The 21,597-nt window shown below is 34.8% G+C and overlaps 2 protein-coding genes across 6 annotated transcripts; both read left to right on the forward strand.

The window, feature by feature from the left end:
• Positions 1–153: 153 nt before the first annotated feature.
• On the forward strand, positions 154–5,812 carry LOC105347081 (BTB/POZ domain-containing protein 17). Of its 3 annotated transcripts, none has more exons than XM_011455974.4 (3): positions 154–240; positions 1,822–2,013; positions 3,400–5,812. In XM_011455974.4, exons 2-3 carry the CDS (start codon positions 1,825–1,827, stop codon positions 4,435–4,437), a joined length of 1,227 nt encoding a protein of 408 aa, XP_011454276.3. In that variant the 5' UTR covers positions 154–240; positions 1,822–1,824; the 3' UTR covers positions 4,438–5,812. The 3 variants fall into 3 exon arrangements, with proteins under 3 accessions (XP_011454276.3, XP_065926963.1, XP_034331518.2); XM_066070891.1 differs by having other exon boundaries at positions 228–318; XM_034475627.2 differs by lacking the exon at positions 154–240 and adding an exon at positions 584–1,628.
• A 3,082-nt stretch (positions 5,813–8,894) lies between these two features.
• LOC105347082 (uncharacterized) lies at positions 8,895–21,288 on the forward strand. Of its 3 annotated transcripts, none has more exons than XM_034475628.2 (22): positions 8,895–8,996; positions 10,049–10,100; positions 10,677–10,762; positions 11,093–11,124; positions 11,583–12,080; positions 12,184–12,528; positions 12,713–12,823; positions 14,018–14,140; positions 15,218–15,331; positions 15,671–15,742; positions 15,871–15,998; positions 16,870–16,953; positions 17,064–17,156; positions 17,428–17,544; positions 17,782–17,986; positions 18,117–18,260; positions 18,402–18,487; positions 19,220–19,290; positions 19,674–19,783; positions 20,100–20,348; positions 20,504–20,936; positions 21,056–21,288. In XM_034475628.2, the coding sequence occupies exons 2-22, from the start codon at positions 10,080–10,082 to the stop codon at positions 21,135–21,137; spliced, it is 3,204 nt and encodes a 1,067-aa protein (XP_034331519.2). In that variant the 5' UTR covers positions 8,895–8,996; positions 10,049–10,079; the 3' UTR covers positions 21,138–21,288. The 3 variants fall into 3 exon arrangements, with proteins under 3 accessions (XP_034331519.2, XP_034331521.2, XP_034331520.2); XM_034475630.2 differs by having other exon boundaries at positions 12,743–12,823; XM_034475629.2 differs by having other exon boundaries at positions 8,932–8,996; positions 10,060–10,100.
• Positions 21,289–21,597: the final 309 nt, after the last annotated feature.

Genomic DNA, 21,597 nt, shown 5'->3' on the forward strand with positions numbered 1-21,597 from the left:
TCTCGTAATTTTTTTTTATCAATGTGATATTTCATCTTAATATGTCTATTACTAGTTAGGCCTATTTGATGTAAAATATACTTTGATATATTTAGTAATTTGAATTTACTTGGCGATTGTTGGTAAAACCATATTGTTATATATCTATGGAAAACTCTTTTTACCAACACTCACAATTTTTTTATTTTTGGAATTTCATGAACAAACGCGCGGTACTCAAATATTTGAAAGTTTGGCAAGGTAAAACATTCTACCCTCCACAGTAATTAAATGATGTCTCTATGTTGTTTTATCATGTTCATCCTCAGAATATTGCCTGTAAGTAGTTTACGTTGATATGACAGACTCTATCATCTATGGAATGGTCATTGATGTCCAACAGGTTAAAAGTATCCAACAATATGGTGCGACTGTCAAGGCCAGCGCAGCATGTATATAGATACACCCAGGCATATAATTATCAGAAATTACAATAATAAGTAAAGAAATTAGTGTGCATTACCAAATGGATGCATTGACAAACATGAAATAAGTGTTAAACAGTATATATAGTTTTGTAAAAGTGTAAACAATTAGCCAATAAACAATGAGGCACAGGGGCTTGTGTAGAAAAAAAATCGTCAAAAAAAGAGGTACCTGGGAGTCCTCAGTGGTACCCGCTTTTTTAACGATGTTTTTTTTTTTACACAAGCCCCTGTGAACATGGTGAATGAGGTTTTAAAATAGCAACAAAGAGCAAAGGTAGTTAAAGCATCACTGATTTTTAGGAGTTTTTAGCAAAGAATTCCATTATTTGAGTTACTCAAACAATTAATTGTTCACCAGTTACCATGGTTTCCACCTAGTGTGCGATAAGGCATGGATAGGTAAGGGTTGTATCAATTCTAACTAACATGGCTTGATGAAAGTGCGCCCATGGCTATATACTGTGTAACAACCATTTTGTTGCAATCAGAATGGTCTTTGTTTCTTGATTATATGCTTAAAATTATCAGGGTTTGATTGGTAGGAGTTTAATTAAATTAACTGTTGCACTGTTCTGAGATATATTCATTCTGGGCAAAACTTAAAGCAGACGTAATTGAGAAAATGGCGAAGCAAAGTTTTCTGTTTCATGGCTATGGACTTTGCTGAAATAGATAATGTGATTTATAACACAGCTCTAAATTATGCAAGACAATATGCCTGGTGGAGTATTGCTACCTGGGACAAGTTGGCATGTGATTTATCCTATGAATATAGGCACTGTCCACCATATTTCTCTTTTCTGCAACCCCTTTATAAGTCGCAGACCTCTTAGCAGTTTAAAGTATTTCGCAGTAGAGGTCTCACGGTCTCACCTGGGTAATCGAACATCTTGCCTCAACGTGTTACTTGGTCGCGATGAAATTATTTAATTTTAGTATGCAATATTTTCAAACAAGGAGAACACTAACATTAAATAAACGGATCAATGCATCATTTACATACAGAATATGCACATAGAATAAGAAATTAATGCGTAAAATCCAAAGACCTAAAAAAAGGAATACTTCTGGTGAGTTTCAGGTGTGCAATCGGGTGTAACGAAATCGAAGGTATGACAGTGCCTATTTATGAGCGATGTTCAGCTTTAAAGTTGACCTGAGGTAAATTACACATTGAAATGAATGATTGATTGTCCAATGATTAACCAATTAACTTTCCCCATCCAAAAACACCCATGCATGCATCAGTGATATGCCTATTTATATGTTTTTTGATATGTCATTGTTAACTATAATGCTTTATAATTTATTTATTTTTATGATTACTTTGTAAAAATCTATTTTGTTAATACAGATTATGGATAGTTCCAGCACTTCATTAAAGTGTGGACAGCTACTGGCTGGGGCTAACCCGCCTGATTATGGAGTCTTCTGTAACAGCGAGGAGTTCAGTGACCTCAAGCTCACTGTCGGGGAGACAACCTATTTTGGTCACCGAATCGTCTTGGCAACAGCCAGTGAAGTTCTCCAAACCATGTTGTCCTCAGTAGGTGGATTAAATGAAGTTCATTTTACATGTTTTAGTTATTTACTAGCATTGGTTTTAATTGAATAAGTAATAGCTAGTAAGTCTACCAGGTGTGTTACAAGGGACTGGGAAATGCATGGAAATAATGATTCAAATGAATATTTTTTTAATTTCATTGATTGCATTAGTGTTTAAACAATACACACAGGTTCTGCAATGTCGCTGCCTTCATATCACGCATGAATCACAAAAGAAAGCATTTTGCTTATATTATATATTACATCTTTCTTTTGAAAATTTAATGAATGGATCCTAAAAAAAGCAAGTAAAATTAACTAAAGTATTGTTATGTACATCAGTACATTAGATAGATAAAAGAAACAGCCAAATTGTCTTATATGGGAATTTGAGTCTTACATCATCATGATTATTTCATTCAGTCCATGATTTTTCTTAGGTTGCTGAAAGTTTCCACTGATCAATAAAATGGTTAGAACTGGATGATGTAGATTTCAGTCTTGTCAGTTTCTAAACAGATGTGAATTACAATCAATTTTAGTAAGAAATAGAGAAAATCTGTAAATATATACCTATATCATAATACTAAATACAGAAGACATTTTGGTAGTGCATGTACAATGCATATTGTGTATTGTTATCATCAGTTTCTTATACATGACTTATAGAATATTAAGTTTCATTTAGAAGTTAAAGGACTATATATGATAAGGGCCTAAAATGGCCCCCTAAAATGAACATCATCATTTTACTGTAATTCTTTGTTTTCTTTGTACAGATATATAAGTGATGTTTTAACATTATATTCATTTTGATTCAAGTGCCCACAATTTAGAAATATGGTATCATGAAGACAGACTTTTCCCGCCATTTTTTCGTGTTTAGCATAAAACAGCTTGTTTTCAAGAAGTTTTTCTTTCAGAAAACATAGAGCGCATGCTTGAACAAACAAAATATTTTAATCAGAGATGTAACTAGCCAAGACTAATAACTGACAAAAAAATTTTCCTTGTTCAAGCATGCGCTCTATATTTCCCATTCGTTAAAAGGTAGGAAAAATGTCAATTTCTGACTGATTTTGATTGAATTATAGAAATAGCGTCACTTCTGACGTCATATACTGCAAGTGAGTGCAAATAAATAAAAAAAATAGGTTAAAAATATATTTTATATCAACTCCTCTAAAAAATAACATAACATTTTAATGTTACCGAAACACTATGAATAATGGCGAATTATGGGGGCCAAATTCAACTCCTATCATATATAGTTCTTTGGTAATAAGTCCATATATATACTGAAAGTTTCTTTAAAAGATATTTGAATTTTTAATATACCGGTATATGAACTGATCCTTTACTGGTACATGTATTTGCATGATTGCAGGTTTGGTGTTCCACGTCAGAACTTCGCCTGGAAGAGACGGGTGACTGTGAGGCAGCATTCCTGGAGTTTCTGGAGTTCCTGTACACCTGGAGAGTGCGGCTGAATGAAGAGAACGTCGTCCCCCTGGCCTTGTTGTCAGACAAGTACCTGGTCAAAGATCTGGCAGCCCTGTGTGTCAGTTACATGGTGGAGGAGGTCTGTACTGAGAATGCCATTCCATGGTTTAGGTTTTCTCTGAGGTACAATGTGGAGAGGCTGTTCAATGAGTGTATCAGGTTCATCAGTCACAACTTTGAGCATTTCCACCACAGCGGAAAGCTGGTGGAGTTGGATACAAACGAAATGGCACTGGTGTTGGATTCAGGAGCCATTGTATGCAAGTCGGAAATGGATATCATTCAAGCTATACTTAAGTGGATGAAGGCTTATGATCGACCGGTGCAGGAGAGCCTCAGGAATGATATTGTGCAACTGTTTTCCAGTGTTCGCACACCCATGTTGACACCAGCAGATGTCGACAAGATTGAAAAGACCAAAGAGCTTCAGGACTTTGTGATGCTTCTCCTTCCCAAATTCTACTTGACCTACAAGTACCATTCCTTTGGCGTAGGCGTTCCAATCCCATCAGATGACAAAAGGTTCAAGAATTATGTGCCTCGGATCTACACAGAGCGGTGCGGTACCACTTTCAACACGACAAGTTTCTGGGAGCACTACTTCCAGACGCCCTCTCACATGTCTTCCAAGCATGCAGTAACTCTGAAGTGGAAGTATCAGAATGGAAAACCAAATGAGCTGGAGCTGCTACTAGCCCCGGGCATTGCTCAAGGCATGGTTGTGCCATACAAGCTGAGGGTTGTCCGCATGACCAAGAGGTTGCGAAAAGGGTTCAAGGAGGTTAAAATTGTAAATGACACAGTCAACCACGTTGCTAACTTTGGTCCGTGCATTGATATGGGGAGTTCTGATGGCTACCAAAAGGACATTAAAACTCATGGCTTGGTTGTTGCAGTTCTACCCACTGGACTACCAGCGTAAATTTGGGCAGTAGAAGAAATAGGGGGGGGGGGGCGGGGTGATGAGGGTGGGGTTGTTTTGTTTTTCAAAGGCAGCGGCTGTGTTCTATTGTATTTCAATTGATATGTTACAATACACTCTCAAAATAGGTTGATGTACGGTACTCTCCTGATTAGTGATGTTAGAATCTATGACAACAACAATGGCAGTTTATGTCCTTTAATTAAAAACAGCTTTAATTTAAACTATTAATGAACCCTCAGAGGAAGCACATGTATTTACTACATCAAGTTTAAGACCATGTGGCATTACTCAGTTGAAATTAAAAGTGCTAAATCTGAGCTTTAATATTGCAGTATGTACACGTGATAAAAATTTCGACAATTTTTAAATATTAAAAATTTATTGTTACAAATGTCTAACCTGTACTTTAATTAATGATGTTGGTGACAAATGTTTTATTGATAAGACTTGTTTTTGTTTTTACAAACATGATGCCATATACGGTAATTATTTGTTCAAAGTTTTTATTTTTATTTCATATTTTATCAAAGGTTACTTTTATACAATATGTACATATTAATTATATTTTCATAGATGGGTCTCTTTACACATGCAAGCAGTGAAATAATTTATGGTGTAAAACCCATTTATAATGACTGGTAAATATTTTTGTGCAGAATCACAACTATCGTAATTGACCGATTTACCTTAATCAAGCTCAGTTGTGTTAATTTTGACATGTATTGTGTATGTTATTTATTTGTCCATTTTATTTGTACTAAACAACATCAGTGTCTATTTTATACTAAGCTGTTAACAAATTATGTGTATTGACCACAGAACTTCAGTTCACGAGGAATTCATAGTTTTGTTGTCTGTGTTTTTGTCTGTTAATTTAATTTTATTACCAAATATATATATATATATATATTTTTTTTTTTTTTTTTTTTTTGAAGTGGGGGTGTCCTGAAGTACTGTAATAGAGAGATGAATTTTGAAAAAAATGCCAAAAAGGGTAGGGGAAAAAATCAATAAGTTAAAAATAGTTTTTGTTTTTTTAATGGTATGTTGTTTTTGTGAGTATTTACCAGTTTCCGATTGTCAGATTATTTTCATTTTGTAATAAAATATGCAGCAATGTTTGTGCAATCAACAGAAGTTCAGTATAAGACAAATATGGAATTGTATTTCACAAATACTAGATGTATTCATACGTTCATGTATTTATACATTTCTCTTTCTGGATAATATTTTTGTAAAATTTATTTAGTTAGATAATAAAAGTTTTGAAATGTTATCTTGTGAATTGAACAATTTTATGTATTAGGCAATGGTACCAGAACATTTGAAAGCAAGTAATTAGGAAGTAAATGAGATAACAATTATATACAGTATATGACATGTATGAATACTGGTATTGTACCAAATATATATTGTTCTATTATACTGTATTTCATGCACCAGAAAAGTGAACCAGGGATGAGAACACTCATACATGTATACAGCATATAACGTGTATCAATACTGGTATTGTAGCAAATATTTTTTGCAATAATATACTGTAGTGCACCAGAAAAGTGAACCAAAGCCTCAAGTGAGCTATTTGTCTGTCGTTGTTGTTGTAATCTGTTCACATTTTCATCTTGTTCTCCAGAACAACTTGGTCAATTTCAACCAAACTTGACACAAAGCATCATTAAGTGAAGGGGATTCAAATTTGTTCAAATGAATATTCTTGAAAGGAAAGATAATCAAGAATTATTGGTATTTATAAAAAATCTTTTCAAAAACCATTTGGCCAGAAAAGCTGAAACTTGTGAGATAGTGTAGATTCAAAGAAGATGAGGGAATAAGATGGCGCAAATGCCCATTAGGTTTAGTTGTAAAATACAATTTTGAATTTTATTTTTCCAACTAAATCTATCCAAATATATTATACAAGTTTACAAAAGCACAATTTCTAACTATTCAGTTTTTAATATATTCAACAAAAGATAGAGAAAAAAATATTGCCTGAATTTTTTGTGGTATCGAACCCATAACATAAAAACCCTAGATATATAAAGTAAGCTTATGTCAGGTACTCTAACCACTGAACCATTTCAGACACAACAAAGTAGGCTGTTTAAACATTATGTGTGACTGACCGTGATTTTACGGACTTGTATTATTTTTTCAAAACGTTCAATTGTTGGGTTACAAAATAATAATTTTAATGTATAGTGGGTCATCTCTCCACGTTTTTGTTGATAGAATTCGGTTTGTTTTCCAAGAGACCTTATTTAGACTATGAGAAAAATATGGAGCACAGACCCACTCTATAAAAGAAAATGCCTCGAAGTTCTAAAAAATGACAGTATTTGCAGGTTTTGATACGTATACGCCTGTTTGAGTCAACATATTCCAAGTATTGAACATATTTATAGGTTAAAAATCAATGATATGTTAAATATATATATTGTTTTAAATGATTTTTTTTAAATATAAGATTTATTGATATTTTAATTTTTCAGTAGCTTGTCCGATCGTGTATGGGCATTTTACACGCCTTATCCACCAATCTTTTTTGTTCAAATCATGGTCCCCTGGGGTAGAGTGAGGCCACAAAGTAGGGGGACACGTTTTAGCATTGGAAGAAATCGAGAAAATTCTTCTAGAATCCATATTGGCCAGACAAGCTGTTACTTGTGGGAGAGCATCCTCTTGAAGTATAAATTCAAAGTTTGTGCATAGAAGGGGGGGGGGGGGATAATAGCAGCAAATGCCCGTTCGGTGAAGTCGTAAAATACCATTTTGAATTATACAAAATGATATTTTTAATGTATAGTGGGTCATTTCTCCACGTTTTTGTTGATTAAAATCGGTTTGTTTTCAATTGGACCCTATTTAGACTATAAAAAAAACTATTAGGAGGTTTTAATATATATGCTTGTTTGTGACAACATATTCCAAGTTTTTAACACAATTTAGGGTTACAAATCGATTATATGTTAAATATTTATTGTTTTGAATAATTTTTTTAAAATATAACAGATTTATTGATATTTATCCGTCTGTGTAAAGGCATTTTACACGCATTATCCAATCTTCTTTGTGGCTCAACCTTAGCGGGGTTGTGCAGATTAAAGTTAGATCAAATCATGATTCCTGGGGAAAAGTGGGGGCCAGAAGGTTAGGGTTACAATTTTTAGAGGAAATTCTTCTCACAAATACTAATTAAAACTCGTTTTGTTATTTTTCAGATTTGAAAAAAAATTAGATGTGATGTGTATATGACTTAATTAAATGAAAATTATATCCAGAGGAGAGTTAAATACCAGGATGTCTTAATCAGGAAGATTACAATTTAAACATTTGAAAAAAAAAACCATGGATGGAGAAAAAAATCAGCTTTTCTGTGATACTAGTAAACTGTAGAAAATAGCTTGATGTAAAAACGTATTTCATGTGTCTGTGGAGAAAATGCGTGTGTGGAAATAGGAACTTCGTTTGTAAGATTTGTTGTTTTTGTTTTTGTTTTTTTGGAAACGTTTAAGTTTCTGAAAGAATGTAGTTAGAATGTAGTTAAAATGTCATGAAAGAAGGAAGCGTTCTGAAAAATTAAAGTACAGTTGATTATTCGATTTTTTTTCACTTGCGCGGAAGGAAATTGTGATAGATTAACAGGAGGATAAATAGTGCGTGTGCAAGCAAATTTCCGCCCTAATTCGGTAAAGGAGGGGTACTCGCATCATCAACCGACAAAATATCAGAAAACGGGGGAGGGGTCCTTGATTATTTGGCAGAATGAAGGGATGTTGGAGCAATTGCACAAAACCCCATGAATTTGTTAGGTATATAATGATTTTCATCCAGTTGAGTATTTTTCTTCTTTATTTCTTAATAAGCAAATCGATGGATTGTTGATTCACGTCTCTTTGTAAGCTAACAGGGCTGAAATCTACGCGATCCGGACGAAGTATTATAACCAGTTTATCGAACTATCGATCCTTTAAAAAGAAATCAAAAACTGCACGAAAACATCATGGTGCCATTCAGATTCAAATTCCAATATTTGGAAGAAGAATTGGCTATTTCTACTATAGATTCTAACTAACGTACTGGTGTACATTAACAAAGATATCCTTACATTTTAATAATTACTCTTTATCATGATTAATTCAATAATTTTTATGCGGATTATGCATATATATATATATATATATATATATATATATATATATATATATATATATATATATAATATATATATATATATATATATATATATATATATATATATATATATATATAAGCGAGCACATTGCAGCAAAAGACATAACCAAATCATCGAAAAAAACTCCATATTGTTTAAAATGCCATTTAAGAAAGGACATTATATAAAAGCGTTTATCTTTAATTATTTTACAATCTTAGCAACTGGGTATGGGGGACTAATTATAATTATGTCATAGTTTATTAGTATACCCCGGTCCAGGAAAACGAAAGTAGGCTTTATATATTACACCACGGAAATTTAGAGTTTATAAATAGATTGAAAATTATCAGCAGGAATATCACAACAATGGCATTCAAAGGTTTGTATAATTCATTTTCATTTTGATGAAATATTAATCGTTTTATTTCCGAAATCTTATAGAGTGAGGGAAAGCATTTATAACTGGTGACATCAGATGCAGTCAAAAGTGCATTGTATAATTATCTGTTACTGTCTGATTTAGCGTTGAAGCCGTCTAGTTATTACTTTCAATTTCAAGTATTAAAAATCTGACAGAAACGAAAATTGATACTGGTACATCAGATCATAGGCTATTGGGATGGTATACTGGCGATCTATATATATATAGGGCTATACTAATAAAACTAGATGCAATATAACGCAATAATCTATAAATATATTTACAATTATACCGAATAATTTCACTAAATAATATTTATTCAGAAAACTGATTGTGATTCATAGCTCAAGCAAGCCAAAAACTAACAGAGCTGAAATCCACGGTGTCCCCTCAGCAACCTATTACCTATTATTATGAAAATCACAGATTGCACGAAATAATTATATATGATATGTACGTTAACGTTAGACTTGAAAATTCCCAAGTCAATTGGACGACTTGGCTATAAATATTTCTTCTAGCGTACGGATTTACGGATGTTCATTAACAATGGTATAATCACAGTCACTTTAATATCGTTTTTGTGTGTGTGTTTGGGATGGGGGGGGGGGGGGGGTCATCGATTCATCAACATAATCCTGACGAGCAAAAAGGGGGAGAGGGGTAACTTCTTTTCATGGAAATCCTAATAGTAGGGGAGGGGGTAGCGTACGTAGTACATGTACATATAACTTTTTTGAATTTTAATGCGAATTTCCTTTTTTCACTTCATCTACATGCTACCAAAAAGGGGGGGGGGAACTCCACATGTTAATTAACTTTTTTGTATATATGTAAATTTAAGGAAAATGTTTGCTTAGAGAAAAAGTGGAGGGGCCAGCCCCCCCCCCCCCCCTCCCCCAACACACACACACATCCAACCCCGATGCTTCGTGCCTGAATCATTCAATGAAATATATGTATATATAAATGCAATCTTAATTTGAAACGTTTGTACTTCATATATCCAGTTCTCTACAAGGAATGGTTTGAACCGTAGACATGGAGGAGACGCTAGAACAGGTAAGTCTCAGCCAACCCATACAAACAATATCCCTCTCTACATATCTTCACGTCTTATTACTGAAATAAAGGTATAAATAAAAAAGGCACATTGGTCTCTGTCGGAGGGACGTTGTCAAGGACGCACAAACTACAAGTATATGTACAGTCTAGACTTGTAGTCATGTGATTACATGTGCACCGATACTAACTGCATGTAGTTTCACACTTATTTGAGGAATAAGGAATCATTCTTTTAATATGAAGTAATCAAATACGGTCTGGATGATAAAATCAAAGAAAGCTGGATGGGCTTTATGATATATTTGATCACGTACGCCCGACTGTATTTAATCACCTCATAATACTAAAAGAATGATTCCTCATTACTTATACATTGTATTTGTATAATTTTCAGCAATTGTACAATTGAATATTAAAATAATGATTGGTGAAATGTATTAAACTATAAATAAAAAAAATAGATTCATAGTGCTATCACAGGCAAAGACACTGGAAAATGTAATGATAACATATTATTTTAGATTTTATGAAAGTCAACTCTTCTGCTTACCCCTATTTTTTGTGCTTGTTTAGTTTAGGGTTGTCAATGAGAAAGTGGACTTGATACAATCAGAAAACAAGTTCATTGTAAAGAGGCTGGCCCAAGACGAGGAGCTGAGGTAAAGTCACACTCAACCCCCGGGGGCAGAGGCACTACTCCACAATTATTTTTTTTTTTTATTCTTCGCAAATTGGGAAATTTTCAAAGTTAAATACATGTAACCTTAAGCGATTTTAATTTTGTCTGCGATGTTACATTAGTTCAGATGTACATGTGTGTTGAAACCGTGTATAAATCAAATTTTAAAAAAATCAAATTGATTTGTTAAAATTACAAAATATATGTAGGAATAAGAAATACTACTTATTTAATCCATGCATTTTGAAGCATGCAGAATATAATATTATATGGAGTGTATCACTGCTGTCATTTTGTTCTGTTTTTGTAGAAAAACAACAGAGAATGGTCTGCACAAAATAGGTCAGTGTGGAAAGTTTACAACTTATTTGTTTAAAGTAGAAACATACTAGTATATGAATCATAAAACTGTAAAATCTAGTGTAGAGTTTACTAGTTAACACAAATGTATGTTAATTCAATTATAATTAGTTGTTCATTTTAAAACAAGATTGATCAAGCTGACAAAATCATTCCATTTTAAGAACTTCAAGGTATATATCAGATGTTAATGCCAGCTAGAGAACGAACATCGATTAGTTTACATTGAATCAATAATTGACTAGAATTAATTAATACTTGACAAGAAATAATCAGTACTTGACTATAGATGGTGTGCTTGTAAGTGTATGGTTCGAGTCCCGGCATGTGCAGTCTCCTGCTCGCAAAACCCTGGAGCACTTGCCAAGAAAAGGGTGATTGTGATGAATGCCTGCTGTGTAGAGCAGGCCTCTATATTACATGTAATACTTATACTTTAGGCAATCTCTTGGAACTTGTGTTAGAACTCTCTGAAGCAGACAGGCGACAGAATGACGACATTTCAGAGTTAATAGCCACAATTCTTGCCACGAACGAGAAAATATCTGTCCTCAATCAATCCATAGCCGTACTGAAAGGGGGCAATGGAACTTTATCGTTAAAATCTGCAGAGGAAATTGTTAGAGGGCGCAATGACGTCAACGATCAGCAGACGACAGGGGCAACTTCTCCCGCGACAAAAGGCCGCATGTCAAGAGATTTGACTGAGACTACGTCAGACATGGCCGCCACTGGTGGAGATAGCTGTGACGATATATCTGCGAAAGAGACCACTGAACTTGTTGAAACAGAAGCGGATGAGGCTAAGGATGGAAAGAAAGGCGCGATGGACCCGTATCGAGCCGAGAATACATTAGTTGAAGATCTTCTTGAATCTGGGGAAGCAACACAGCTAAAGGATTGGACAGAGAATGACATGTCCAGTCAACAAATCACGGGTAAGTCTTTATAGCAAAATAAGATAGTTCCACAACGTCAGGTGTAGAATAAACAACTGAGTTGAAAGCTTAGATTTGATAAAACCTACTGTGTTTGTTGTAGATGACACCGAAAGTGGACCCGATTTGACAGATAGTGAGGACCACACAGAGAAGACATCTGGGAGTAACAGTAGGAGAGGGTCAGTGGCGGGGGAGACTAGTGGGGGCGACACAGCAAAGGACTCTGTAAGCTCCTCAGAAATAGACCAAACACTGTCCGAGATTAGTGAAGGAACACTGCAAAAACTTAGAAGACGAAGACGAAGAAAAGGGCAAAAGGGGGCAGACAACAGACTCATTATCATGATGGAAGAAAAATCTCAAAACAAGGAACAAAATGTAGTAAGGAAGAACTCGCCAGCGCCGCCACCATTTGAAAGTGAAGAGATAATTCACAGTTCAGAGGGTATCAAATGTTTAATGATGTTATAAAAAGATCAAATTTATGATAAATCTAATGGGTCTTTTAGTAAAATAAACGTTGGCATTCTGGATACAGATTACGATGACTAGTACATTAATTGTTTCTGGTCTTAAACATTACTTTACACTACACTTGTATGATTTAAAATAAAAATAAAACCATGCAGATTATACAACTGACTTCCGTACGTTTGAAGAGAAGACTAGGCTGATGCTACAGTCCAGGAGGGTTCCATCCGAGGAATGGGTGGCACAGGCCAGTAGGGACGCACAGAGACGTAAGAAATCGGTTACCTTTCAATCAAGATGATTAGCCCATCAAAGTCCATTCAGAATGTTTTTATGCATGTACATTTATATACTAGTATTTAGGTTGCACTACACCATGTTTTTTTCTGCCTTGACCGATCAGTAAGAAGCATTTATTTTGCCTTCATATCACCTGTAATTTTGTATGGATATTTACCCGTTTAGTGTAGACGTGTTGTAGGGGTTGTTCCAGGTGCCCCGTGTAACTACACTACATGCCTACATGTATTTGTGTGATGAACAAGTTATCTAGCTATATGCATGAAAAGAAAGTAAGAATGACAGATTTTACAAGGAAATACTTGCCCTCTCAAGATGTTTTGAAATTACGAGTGTTTACGCATGGGCAAATGCTAAAATTACAACTGATAATTACCACTTCAAAATAAGCAAAATTTTGCATGTACAATTGCTTAAAGGCAGTTTCCATCTTTTAAATTAAAACGTGTACATACATATGCATATTATAAACTGTTCCTAATTATACACTGTACTTTACGCTGAAAGTTGTGAGGGGTATACTGTTTTTGACCCGTTCATCAGTCAGTCAGTCAGTCAGTCAACAAGTCCGTCAGTTAGTCAGTCAGTCAGTTAGTCAGTCAGTCAACAAGTCGGTCAGTTAGTCCTTTTTTGCAAGCAGAATTCTTATAAAGGTGCACGGAATTTCATGAAACTATTTCTAAAGGTAATTACAAAAAATGTTTAGATGATGTGCTTATTACCAGGAAATTATGATTCCATAATTTCTCTGGAATTTTTAACCCTTTTAAACTATAATTTTGGTCATAGAACAATTTATATATTATATTGTGAACAGTTTGTAAGTCCAACTGTTCTGAAACCGCTGCATGGAATTACTAAACACTTGTATGTATTTAGGATATAATGAGTGGATGTGCATATTATTAATCTAAATTAATTTAAGTTATTTTTTCGGCGAAATTCAGCCCTTTAGAATTTAGAATGCATACTTGCAAAATGATTTAATGTGATGATTTTTGGGATACTTACGTGTATGCCCGTTTTATGCCCGTTTTAGAATAAAATTATTTTATGTATTTAATACATACCCTGCCATTCATTATGTGAAGCATTGTCAAGTAATGGTGGGGCATGGAGTATGTGAGCTTGCTCACTTTTTCTTTCATTGAATTTGAAAACAGATAAAGAATTGAAGTACCAGCAAGGCCGGGGGATGGACTTTATATTCATACTGGACACATCAGCTAGTATGGAGGGGGAGGGCTGCCGTCAGATGAAGGACGTTGTTACCACCATTCTAAACGGTAATCATAGCACACTGTAGCTAAACGGTAATCATAGCACACTGTAGCTAAACGGTAATCATAGCACACTGTAGCTAAACGGTAATCATAGCACACTGTAGCTAGACGGTAATCATAGCACACTGTAGCTAGACGGTTATGTAGCAACTTGCAGTTAGATGACTATATGGCACACTGTAGCTAGACAGTAATGTAGGACACTGCAGCTTGCCGGTTATACAGCACACTGTAGCTAGACAGTAATATAACACATTGCATCTAGACGGTTATATATCACCCTGTAGTTAGACAGTGATATAGCACACTATAGCTAGACGGTTGTATGGCGCACTGTTATAAGGAACAGTTAGAACACTGCAGCTAGACGGTTATATAATTTTTACACTAGATACTGTATAATTATTATACTGTAGCTAGAGGGTAAACATAGCACACGGCAGAGAAACGGCTATAAAGCACTCTACAGCTTAACGGCTAGACGTTTCATATTTATGTATTCATTTTCATATTTAAGGGATAAGGAATCATTCTATGAGTATTATGAAGCGATGATTTCGGTCGGGGCGGGGTCAAATCCAGTAAAGCCCGGAGGGCTTCATGATAGATTTGACCACGCTCCGACTGATATTATCACATCATAATATTCAAAGAATGATTCCTTATTACTTCTTTGCGGCGCAGCCTATACCGTTTTTCGGTTATGCTGTAAGACACGCCCATTTTGTGTCACTCGTTTTTTATGAAGTTATTGGGTTTCAGCTAGGGTTCAAAATTGATTCGTAATGTTATTACAGACAAAGACAGTTGAAAATGTTAATATGATAATAATATGTTCTTGATATTAATATTTTGATTTAAGGTAATGAATATATATTTACTGGGTATGTTAAAAAGATTGTTTAACAAACTGCACACTATTCTGTTACAATGTTACTCATTTTTTCTCGACTTTATTTTATTTAAAATTTAATTTATTCAATTATATAATGATATAATAATTTATTTGTCAATGTATTTGTTGATTTATTCATTTGATTTGCTTTGCTTGTATTAATGATGACATTATGCTTTCATCAGAATTCGAGAGAAGATCTTTCTTGGATATGAACGTTGCGGTGATCACATTTGGACATCAGAATAAGTTCCTCAGATACTGCTCCAACCGCTATTACGACATCAAAATGAGCCTGAGTGCGTATTTGATACATGCCCACTATACAGTTTATTGGTATTGATAAAAGCGAAACAAGCGTAGATGTGTAGATATATAATTTTATGTATATACACTGTCCGATTCTTCTTGTATCAATAACTAGCATTTTATTTAAACACGATATACAATGTATACATTAAATCTCTGGATTTGAATGGTTAGTATGATCAATGTACATGTAGTTGAGAAAAACCTGAGAATAGTTTTTCTAACGCATGTGATTCGAGTAAGTTTTGAAATGATTAATGTTATTTTGAGACCGATCAGCTCTTCTGTTCAACACATGGTAACGCGGATTTCATCAATATCTGTTTCAGACGACATCCAATGCGGAGGCCCGTCTCCATTAGGGGCAGGTCTACTTTTAACCCTTGGAGTAAGGGGAGCAGGTACTGTATGTTTGTTCTCTGAAATTCAGCGTTTTGAAAACAAGTGGTTATAATTAACGAAAGAGAAATAAACATTTAAAAAGTATAATAGAATAATAATTGCTTTATAAAAATCTGAATTTGTTTAGTTGGAATATCAAACATTGGAAAGTGGCATGTGCAACCAAAAATTGTTTTGATCTCTGATGGTATCGCCACTGACCACCATTACCCCGAGGGACCAGAGGACACAGAGCCCGGCAGCGAGAAGCGCCTGGTAAGTTAGACCGCCACACCCACCCCACACCTCCTGGAGTTATTGCCTCGGCTGATTGTATATTGTTCAGTCTAAAGATTGCATTTAAGTAGAATTTCGTTTCTGTTCTGTTATACTGGATTTAAAATCGCATATATTATAGCATTGAATCATGATTTTTTGAAAGATACAGTCTCATAACTGCAGCGGTCTGTGAATACAAATTGAGTAACGCGCGTTTGCGCGTTATGAAATTTGTATGCACACATCGCTGCAGTTATGAGACTGTATCTTTCAAAAAATCATGATTTGATGCTTATATTTACATTTTTTTTAACTTCTTGCCCGGTCTGCAAATGTAATTTATATCTTAAAATTCCTATCTTATCCTATGGGTAAGTTCATATTAATGGAAGAGCTATTGAACAGCGACAAGCTTGAACTTTGATTTTCGCTTGTGACGTTGCAGTTTACAGCATTTGTGAGGTCATAATCAAACTCGTCATTTTAACCTTTGAGTATCCTGTGTGTATTACAGTGTTATAACTGCCGTAGCTTTCAACATACTTTACAAGCAAAAAATATGTGGAATGTAAATATATGTAACTATGCAACTAATGTTAAAAACTAAATTTCGTGGATTTCGATGTTTAGCCAAGCAACGAAATAAAATGTCCATCGAATTGAGACTTCAATGAAAAAATCCATAGTCAGAGAATTAACGTATCCTGTATAATACTGCGTATCTTTAACTTTTTGAATACTTAATCCAGAACAACTGTTGCATACGAATATTGATGAATTCGAAACCACAGTATAAAGAAATATCGACTATAAGTGTATGTACATGTAATAATTTTGTTGATTTAAGCAAATAAAGTTTTATTTACAGCAAATTGAAGACCTTGTGAATCTTGTCCAAAACATTGCCGAAAGAAACTCGATATGGTGTGTTCCTGTTGGAAACCCAGATATGGTATTATTGATATTTTTGTGAAGATTTTTAATAGCACGCAAAAGCAAGTTTCTCTTTCAAAAAAAAAAAACAACAAATTTCTATGAAGTAACTGAAAAATATTTTGATAGCCCGTTCTGGAGATGATTTCTGGTTTAACGACGGGAGGTAAAATCGTGCACTTGCACGAGGCCACGAAGATCGGGAGATTTCCTCATAACGTGGTATGTAGATATTGTGTATGTTGATATTTAAGCAACTGTATGCTAATCATTGAAAAGCCGTATACACGTCTGATCTAGGATATGGGAAAATAAAAAAACCGAGATTGGCAATTGATATTATTTTTTTTTTCTATTTTATTTTATTTTTATTTTTTTTTTGGGGGGGGGGGGGGGCAACGATGCTTAATGTTTTGCAAATTATTTATCTCTGAATTTGCTTTTAACACCAATCGTAGTCAGTACATCATTAAATTGTTTTGTTGAATTGAAGAAAGTTGCCGAGCAATTACATAGATTGATAAATACGAAAGAGAAGATTGACAGGGAGATATTCCAAGCGACAATGTCGGACATTCTGCCGGATCTGGACCTTACACAGTCTGACTGGGTCAGTTTCAGCCTTTATATACTTCTACGTAGACTGTATCAATGACAAAAATATGACTTTTCTAAAAAAAATAAAGTTGTATATATGAGCGTAGACAAATTTAATTAGAAGAAAATTTTTATGTAAACAGAATTGTACATGTAACAATTGAAATAAGCGCGAACAAATGATTTTTCAAATTCCATGTTGTTGCATGGGATAAAATAATTCCATGCAACAACTTTATGGCCGATTTAGGATGATATCTATGAAATGGCTACAAACCCTGGAGAAGAATTCAAAACAATGGAGGATATCATAGAAGAGGCGGAGGACGCCGAATGCCAGGAGAGATACCCTAACATGCCCCCCATCGGGACGCGCGTGAGGCGTGGTCCGGGCTGGAAGTGGGAGGATCAAGACAGCCACGGACCGGGCACCGTCACAGGGCACTCCAAAAACCGTGCGTATACTTGATTATTATTTTATATATAAATATAATTATATGTATTATAATTTTTATGTACTACAATTTCTTCAGAGTAGAAGTGTCTTGGTAAGAGCTTAATTATAAATGAATCGTTTCTGTTCAGCTGGTTGGATATCGGTGATGTGGGACTCGGGGGCGGGGTACCAGTACAGGTACGGGGCTGACGGGATGTTTGACATCGTCGTGTGTGATTCTCCACGAGTACTGGTCGATCAGCTGATCGCCGTGGGGTGTTTGGTCACCAGAGGTAAGAGCAACCGTATTATATTTTTATGATAGCTCTCTCGGTTCTAAAAGGATTATGTTTAAAGGGTTTTTCATTTGAATTGGTATTGGTCTTCTTTATATTGTTAGTGTGGTTTGACAAATTAAAAAAAAACTTTTGCAGGACCTGATTGGGAGTGGAGTGATCAAGATGGCGGAGAGGGGAGTATAGGCGTCATTTACCGCGTCAACGATTCAGCCATTGTGCACGTACGTGAACTCAACGTGATTCAGAATAATATCAGGAGTCAGGATTTTAATCAAATAAAATATATTAACCGGATTATAACCAATGCTTTGAAATTTCAGATAACAATGAAATGCAAAGAACTATATATGATAGGAGTTGAATTTGGCCCCCATAATTCGCCATTATTCATAGTGTTTCGGTAACATTAAAATGTTATGTTATTTTTTAGAGGAGTTGATATAAAATATATTTTTAAACTATTTATTTGATTTATTTGCACTCACTTGCAGTATATGACGTCAGAAGTGACGCTATTTCTATAATTCAATCAAAATCAGTCAGAAATTGACATTTTTCCTACCTTTTAACGAATGGGAAATATAGAGCGCATGTTTGAACAAGGAAAATTTTTTTGTCAGTTATTAGTCTTGGCTAGTTACATCTCTGATTAAAATATTTTGTTTGTTCAAGCATGCGCTCTATGTTTTCTGAAAGAAAAACTTCTTGAAAACAAGCTGTTTTATGCTAAAAACGTAATAATGGCGGGAAAAGTCTGTCTTCATGATACCATTTTTCTAAATTTTGGGCACTTGAATCAAAATGAACATTATGTTAAAACATCACATATATATCTGTACAAAGAAAACAAAGAATTACAGTAAAATGATGATGTTCATTTTAGGGGGCCATTTTAGGCCCTTATCATATATGGTCCTTTAATATGCAAATGTAATTCTTATCTTCAAATCCAGGTACGCTGGCCAAATGGTGAAAAAAGCAACTATCGGTTTGGATTTGATGGGAAATTTGACGTCAAACTTTGGTAATTTCAAATTATAAAAAAATTGATCTTATAAACGATATATTTTAGCTCATACTCTTCAATGTATGGATATGAAAAAATGCAATGTAAAAGAATTCACACCTTTGTCCCAAGGACTTCTTTGTAAGCAAGTTTTACTGTATGAAGAATTTTCTGATTTTTTTTTTATTCATACAAAACTCAGGAGGAGTATAAAAAAGAGACACAAAGGAGTCTGAAATATGTATAATTTTTAGCTCCTTCAGTCAAAGTTAGCTCAGAGTTAGATATTGTTGCTCTGGTGAGCGATGAAGCTGTTACAATGTGTACTGTAAACATTTTAGTCGCCTTTTATCTTTATATAACAGTGATCCTTTTTATAACAGTGATCCTTTATATAACAGTGATCCTTTTTCGCCCGAGGTAAAGAGAGTTCTTCAGCAGCAAACAGCGTCTGCTGGAGGTCCCTCACCCATGACTGAGCCAACTAGTGCGCCATCAACCAAAAATATCGGTACTGTCAAAAATTATCTTGTACTATAAGATATCAACAAACAATGCAACCAAATTCTATTTTGCAAAACAAATATACATGTATATCTAATAATTGTTACCAAGCTTATAAAATCGCCTCTCATGAATATTGTTTGTTTAAATATGACATTAAAGTATATGCTGACCCTATAAGGTACATGAAATGCATAAAAAGATAAACTATGGAATTAATGAAAATTTTTGAATCACGATAATTGAAGAGCGTTAAAGTTGATAGGATTCATACATTTAGATAAATTTAAATCGTTTTCTTTGTTGATTTGATTTTTTTTCAGCTAAAAAGACTGATGCAAGTAAACCTTCCTCAGACCAGGATGACACACAGACTCTGGACGAAATGAGAAGAACGGGTAGTTCTATCAATATCATGGACATGGCCCCTCCGATCAAACACACGGTGTGGTCAGATCTTGGAACCAGTTTTGCTGTGAACCAGTCCAACAGAATGAGAACAAGCCGCAGTCTGTCCAGTCTCCGGGAAACAGCCACTCCTACCCAGGCCGACAGAGGGCGCCCAAAACAAGGTACCACCAATAAATGGCACCGAATTGCATTTATCTGACTGTCCTTTTTTTATATGAATGTTTAATTTGGTCTTTTTCATTTACCCACACACACGCACACACACACACATACACACACACACACATGGAGTAAATATATCAAATTTATTTTACAGAGGATGACTCGAAAACCAACAGGAAAAATACAAGCAAACCGTTTACTGAAAATGCCGCCCCAAATCAGGGCTTGGTGTCAGATTCCTCTACAGCAAAGGAACACCTTCCTTATTCACATAGAGATAACGGAGAGGGACAACAAAGCCAAGAAAATATAGAAGAAGAAAAAGAACAGCCTGCAAAGTCGAGGGTAGAGGACGTTGACAGTTCTAGACATGATGACACCCAGGCCACCACAGAGGGACACAGGCCGGAGACCGCCCCACGCAGCCACACTGACCCCCCAGCTGTGGTGACAGAGAGGACGTGTTGGCAGTGGAAGGACCCCGACGGACAGTGGATAACTTATTCACCGGAAGTGCAGGAGAAACTTCGTAAAAACTTCCAGAAAAACCCAAGGTCAACTGTTCTTATTACCCAGAATGACTCACTGTGAGTATGATTATTCATTGGTCAGTGTACTATGCAGATTGTTATTGTGATACTTTAATTCTGCCTATATATGTCAACTTTCAAATCTTTGTAAAATAAATATATGTTTTCATTTCTAGGTACAGAGTTGTGTTTTCAAAAAACAAGCAGATCAATACAGAAACTAAGGACTTCACAGAAATTAGACAGATTAGTGAATAAGATTTACGGCTCATTAATTTTTGGTTCAAGATTTACTTGTAAATTATTATGTATACCAATAAAATTATAGCCTTATACAATGAACTCAGTTCCCCAAGCTTTGAGTACTACAATAAATCAATATGTGCATATTAATAAATATTACATTTTCCAGTGTCGTTGTCTGTATGAAACGCTTAATTAAATTATATATTCAAATATTTTACCTATCGTCAAATAGTTGTACATGTCTTCAAATCAATTGTACCTACAAAATTGAAGATGGATATAATTGTAAATTACTTTGTCATAGAAGGCAATCTCTTTGCTCATAAAATCATCAATAAGCTGACCTCATGGACATCACAAGATAGACACACCAAAAGTCAGATTGACCACATTATGAATATGAATAAAATGGAGATGCTCTCTACAGGACGTGCGAGCAATGCGCCATGCCGACATCGATCGGTAGAGAGTA

The sequence above is a fragment of the Magallana gigas genome, chromosome 9 (genome assembly GCF_963853765.1).
Source record: "Magallana gigas chromosome 9, xbMagGiga1.1, whole genome shotgun sequence".
In the NCBI taxonomy this organism is placed as follows: domain Eukaryota; kingdom Metazoa; phylum Mollusca; class Bivalvia; order Ostreida; family Ostreidae; genus Magallana; species Magallana gigas.

Coding starts and splice junctions, on each gene's coding strand:
- LOC105347081 (XM_066070891.1), top strand. CDS start 271: ATGATGTCTCTATGTTGTTTTATCATGTTCATCCTCAGAATATTGCCT. Junction 319..1,821: donor TCATCCTCAGAATATTGCCT/GTAAGTAGTTTA, acceptor TTGTTAATACAG/ATTATGGATAGTTCCAGCAC. Junction 2,014..3,399: donor TCCAAACCATGTTGTCCTCA/GTAGGTGGATTA, acceptor GCATGATTGCAG/GTTTGGTGTTCCACGTCAGA.
- LOC105347082 (XM_034475628.2), top strand. CDS start 10,080: ATGGAGGAGACGCTAGAACAG. Junction 15,999..16,869: donor CCGGCAGCGAGAAGCGCCTG/GTAAGTTAGACC, acceptor TTTTATTTACAG/CAAATTGAAGACCTTGTGAA. Junction 20,349..20,503: donor CAGAGGGCGCCCAAAACAAG/GTACCACCAATA, acceptor TTTATTTTACAG/AGGATGACTCGAAAACCAAC.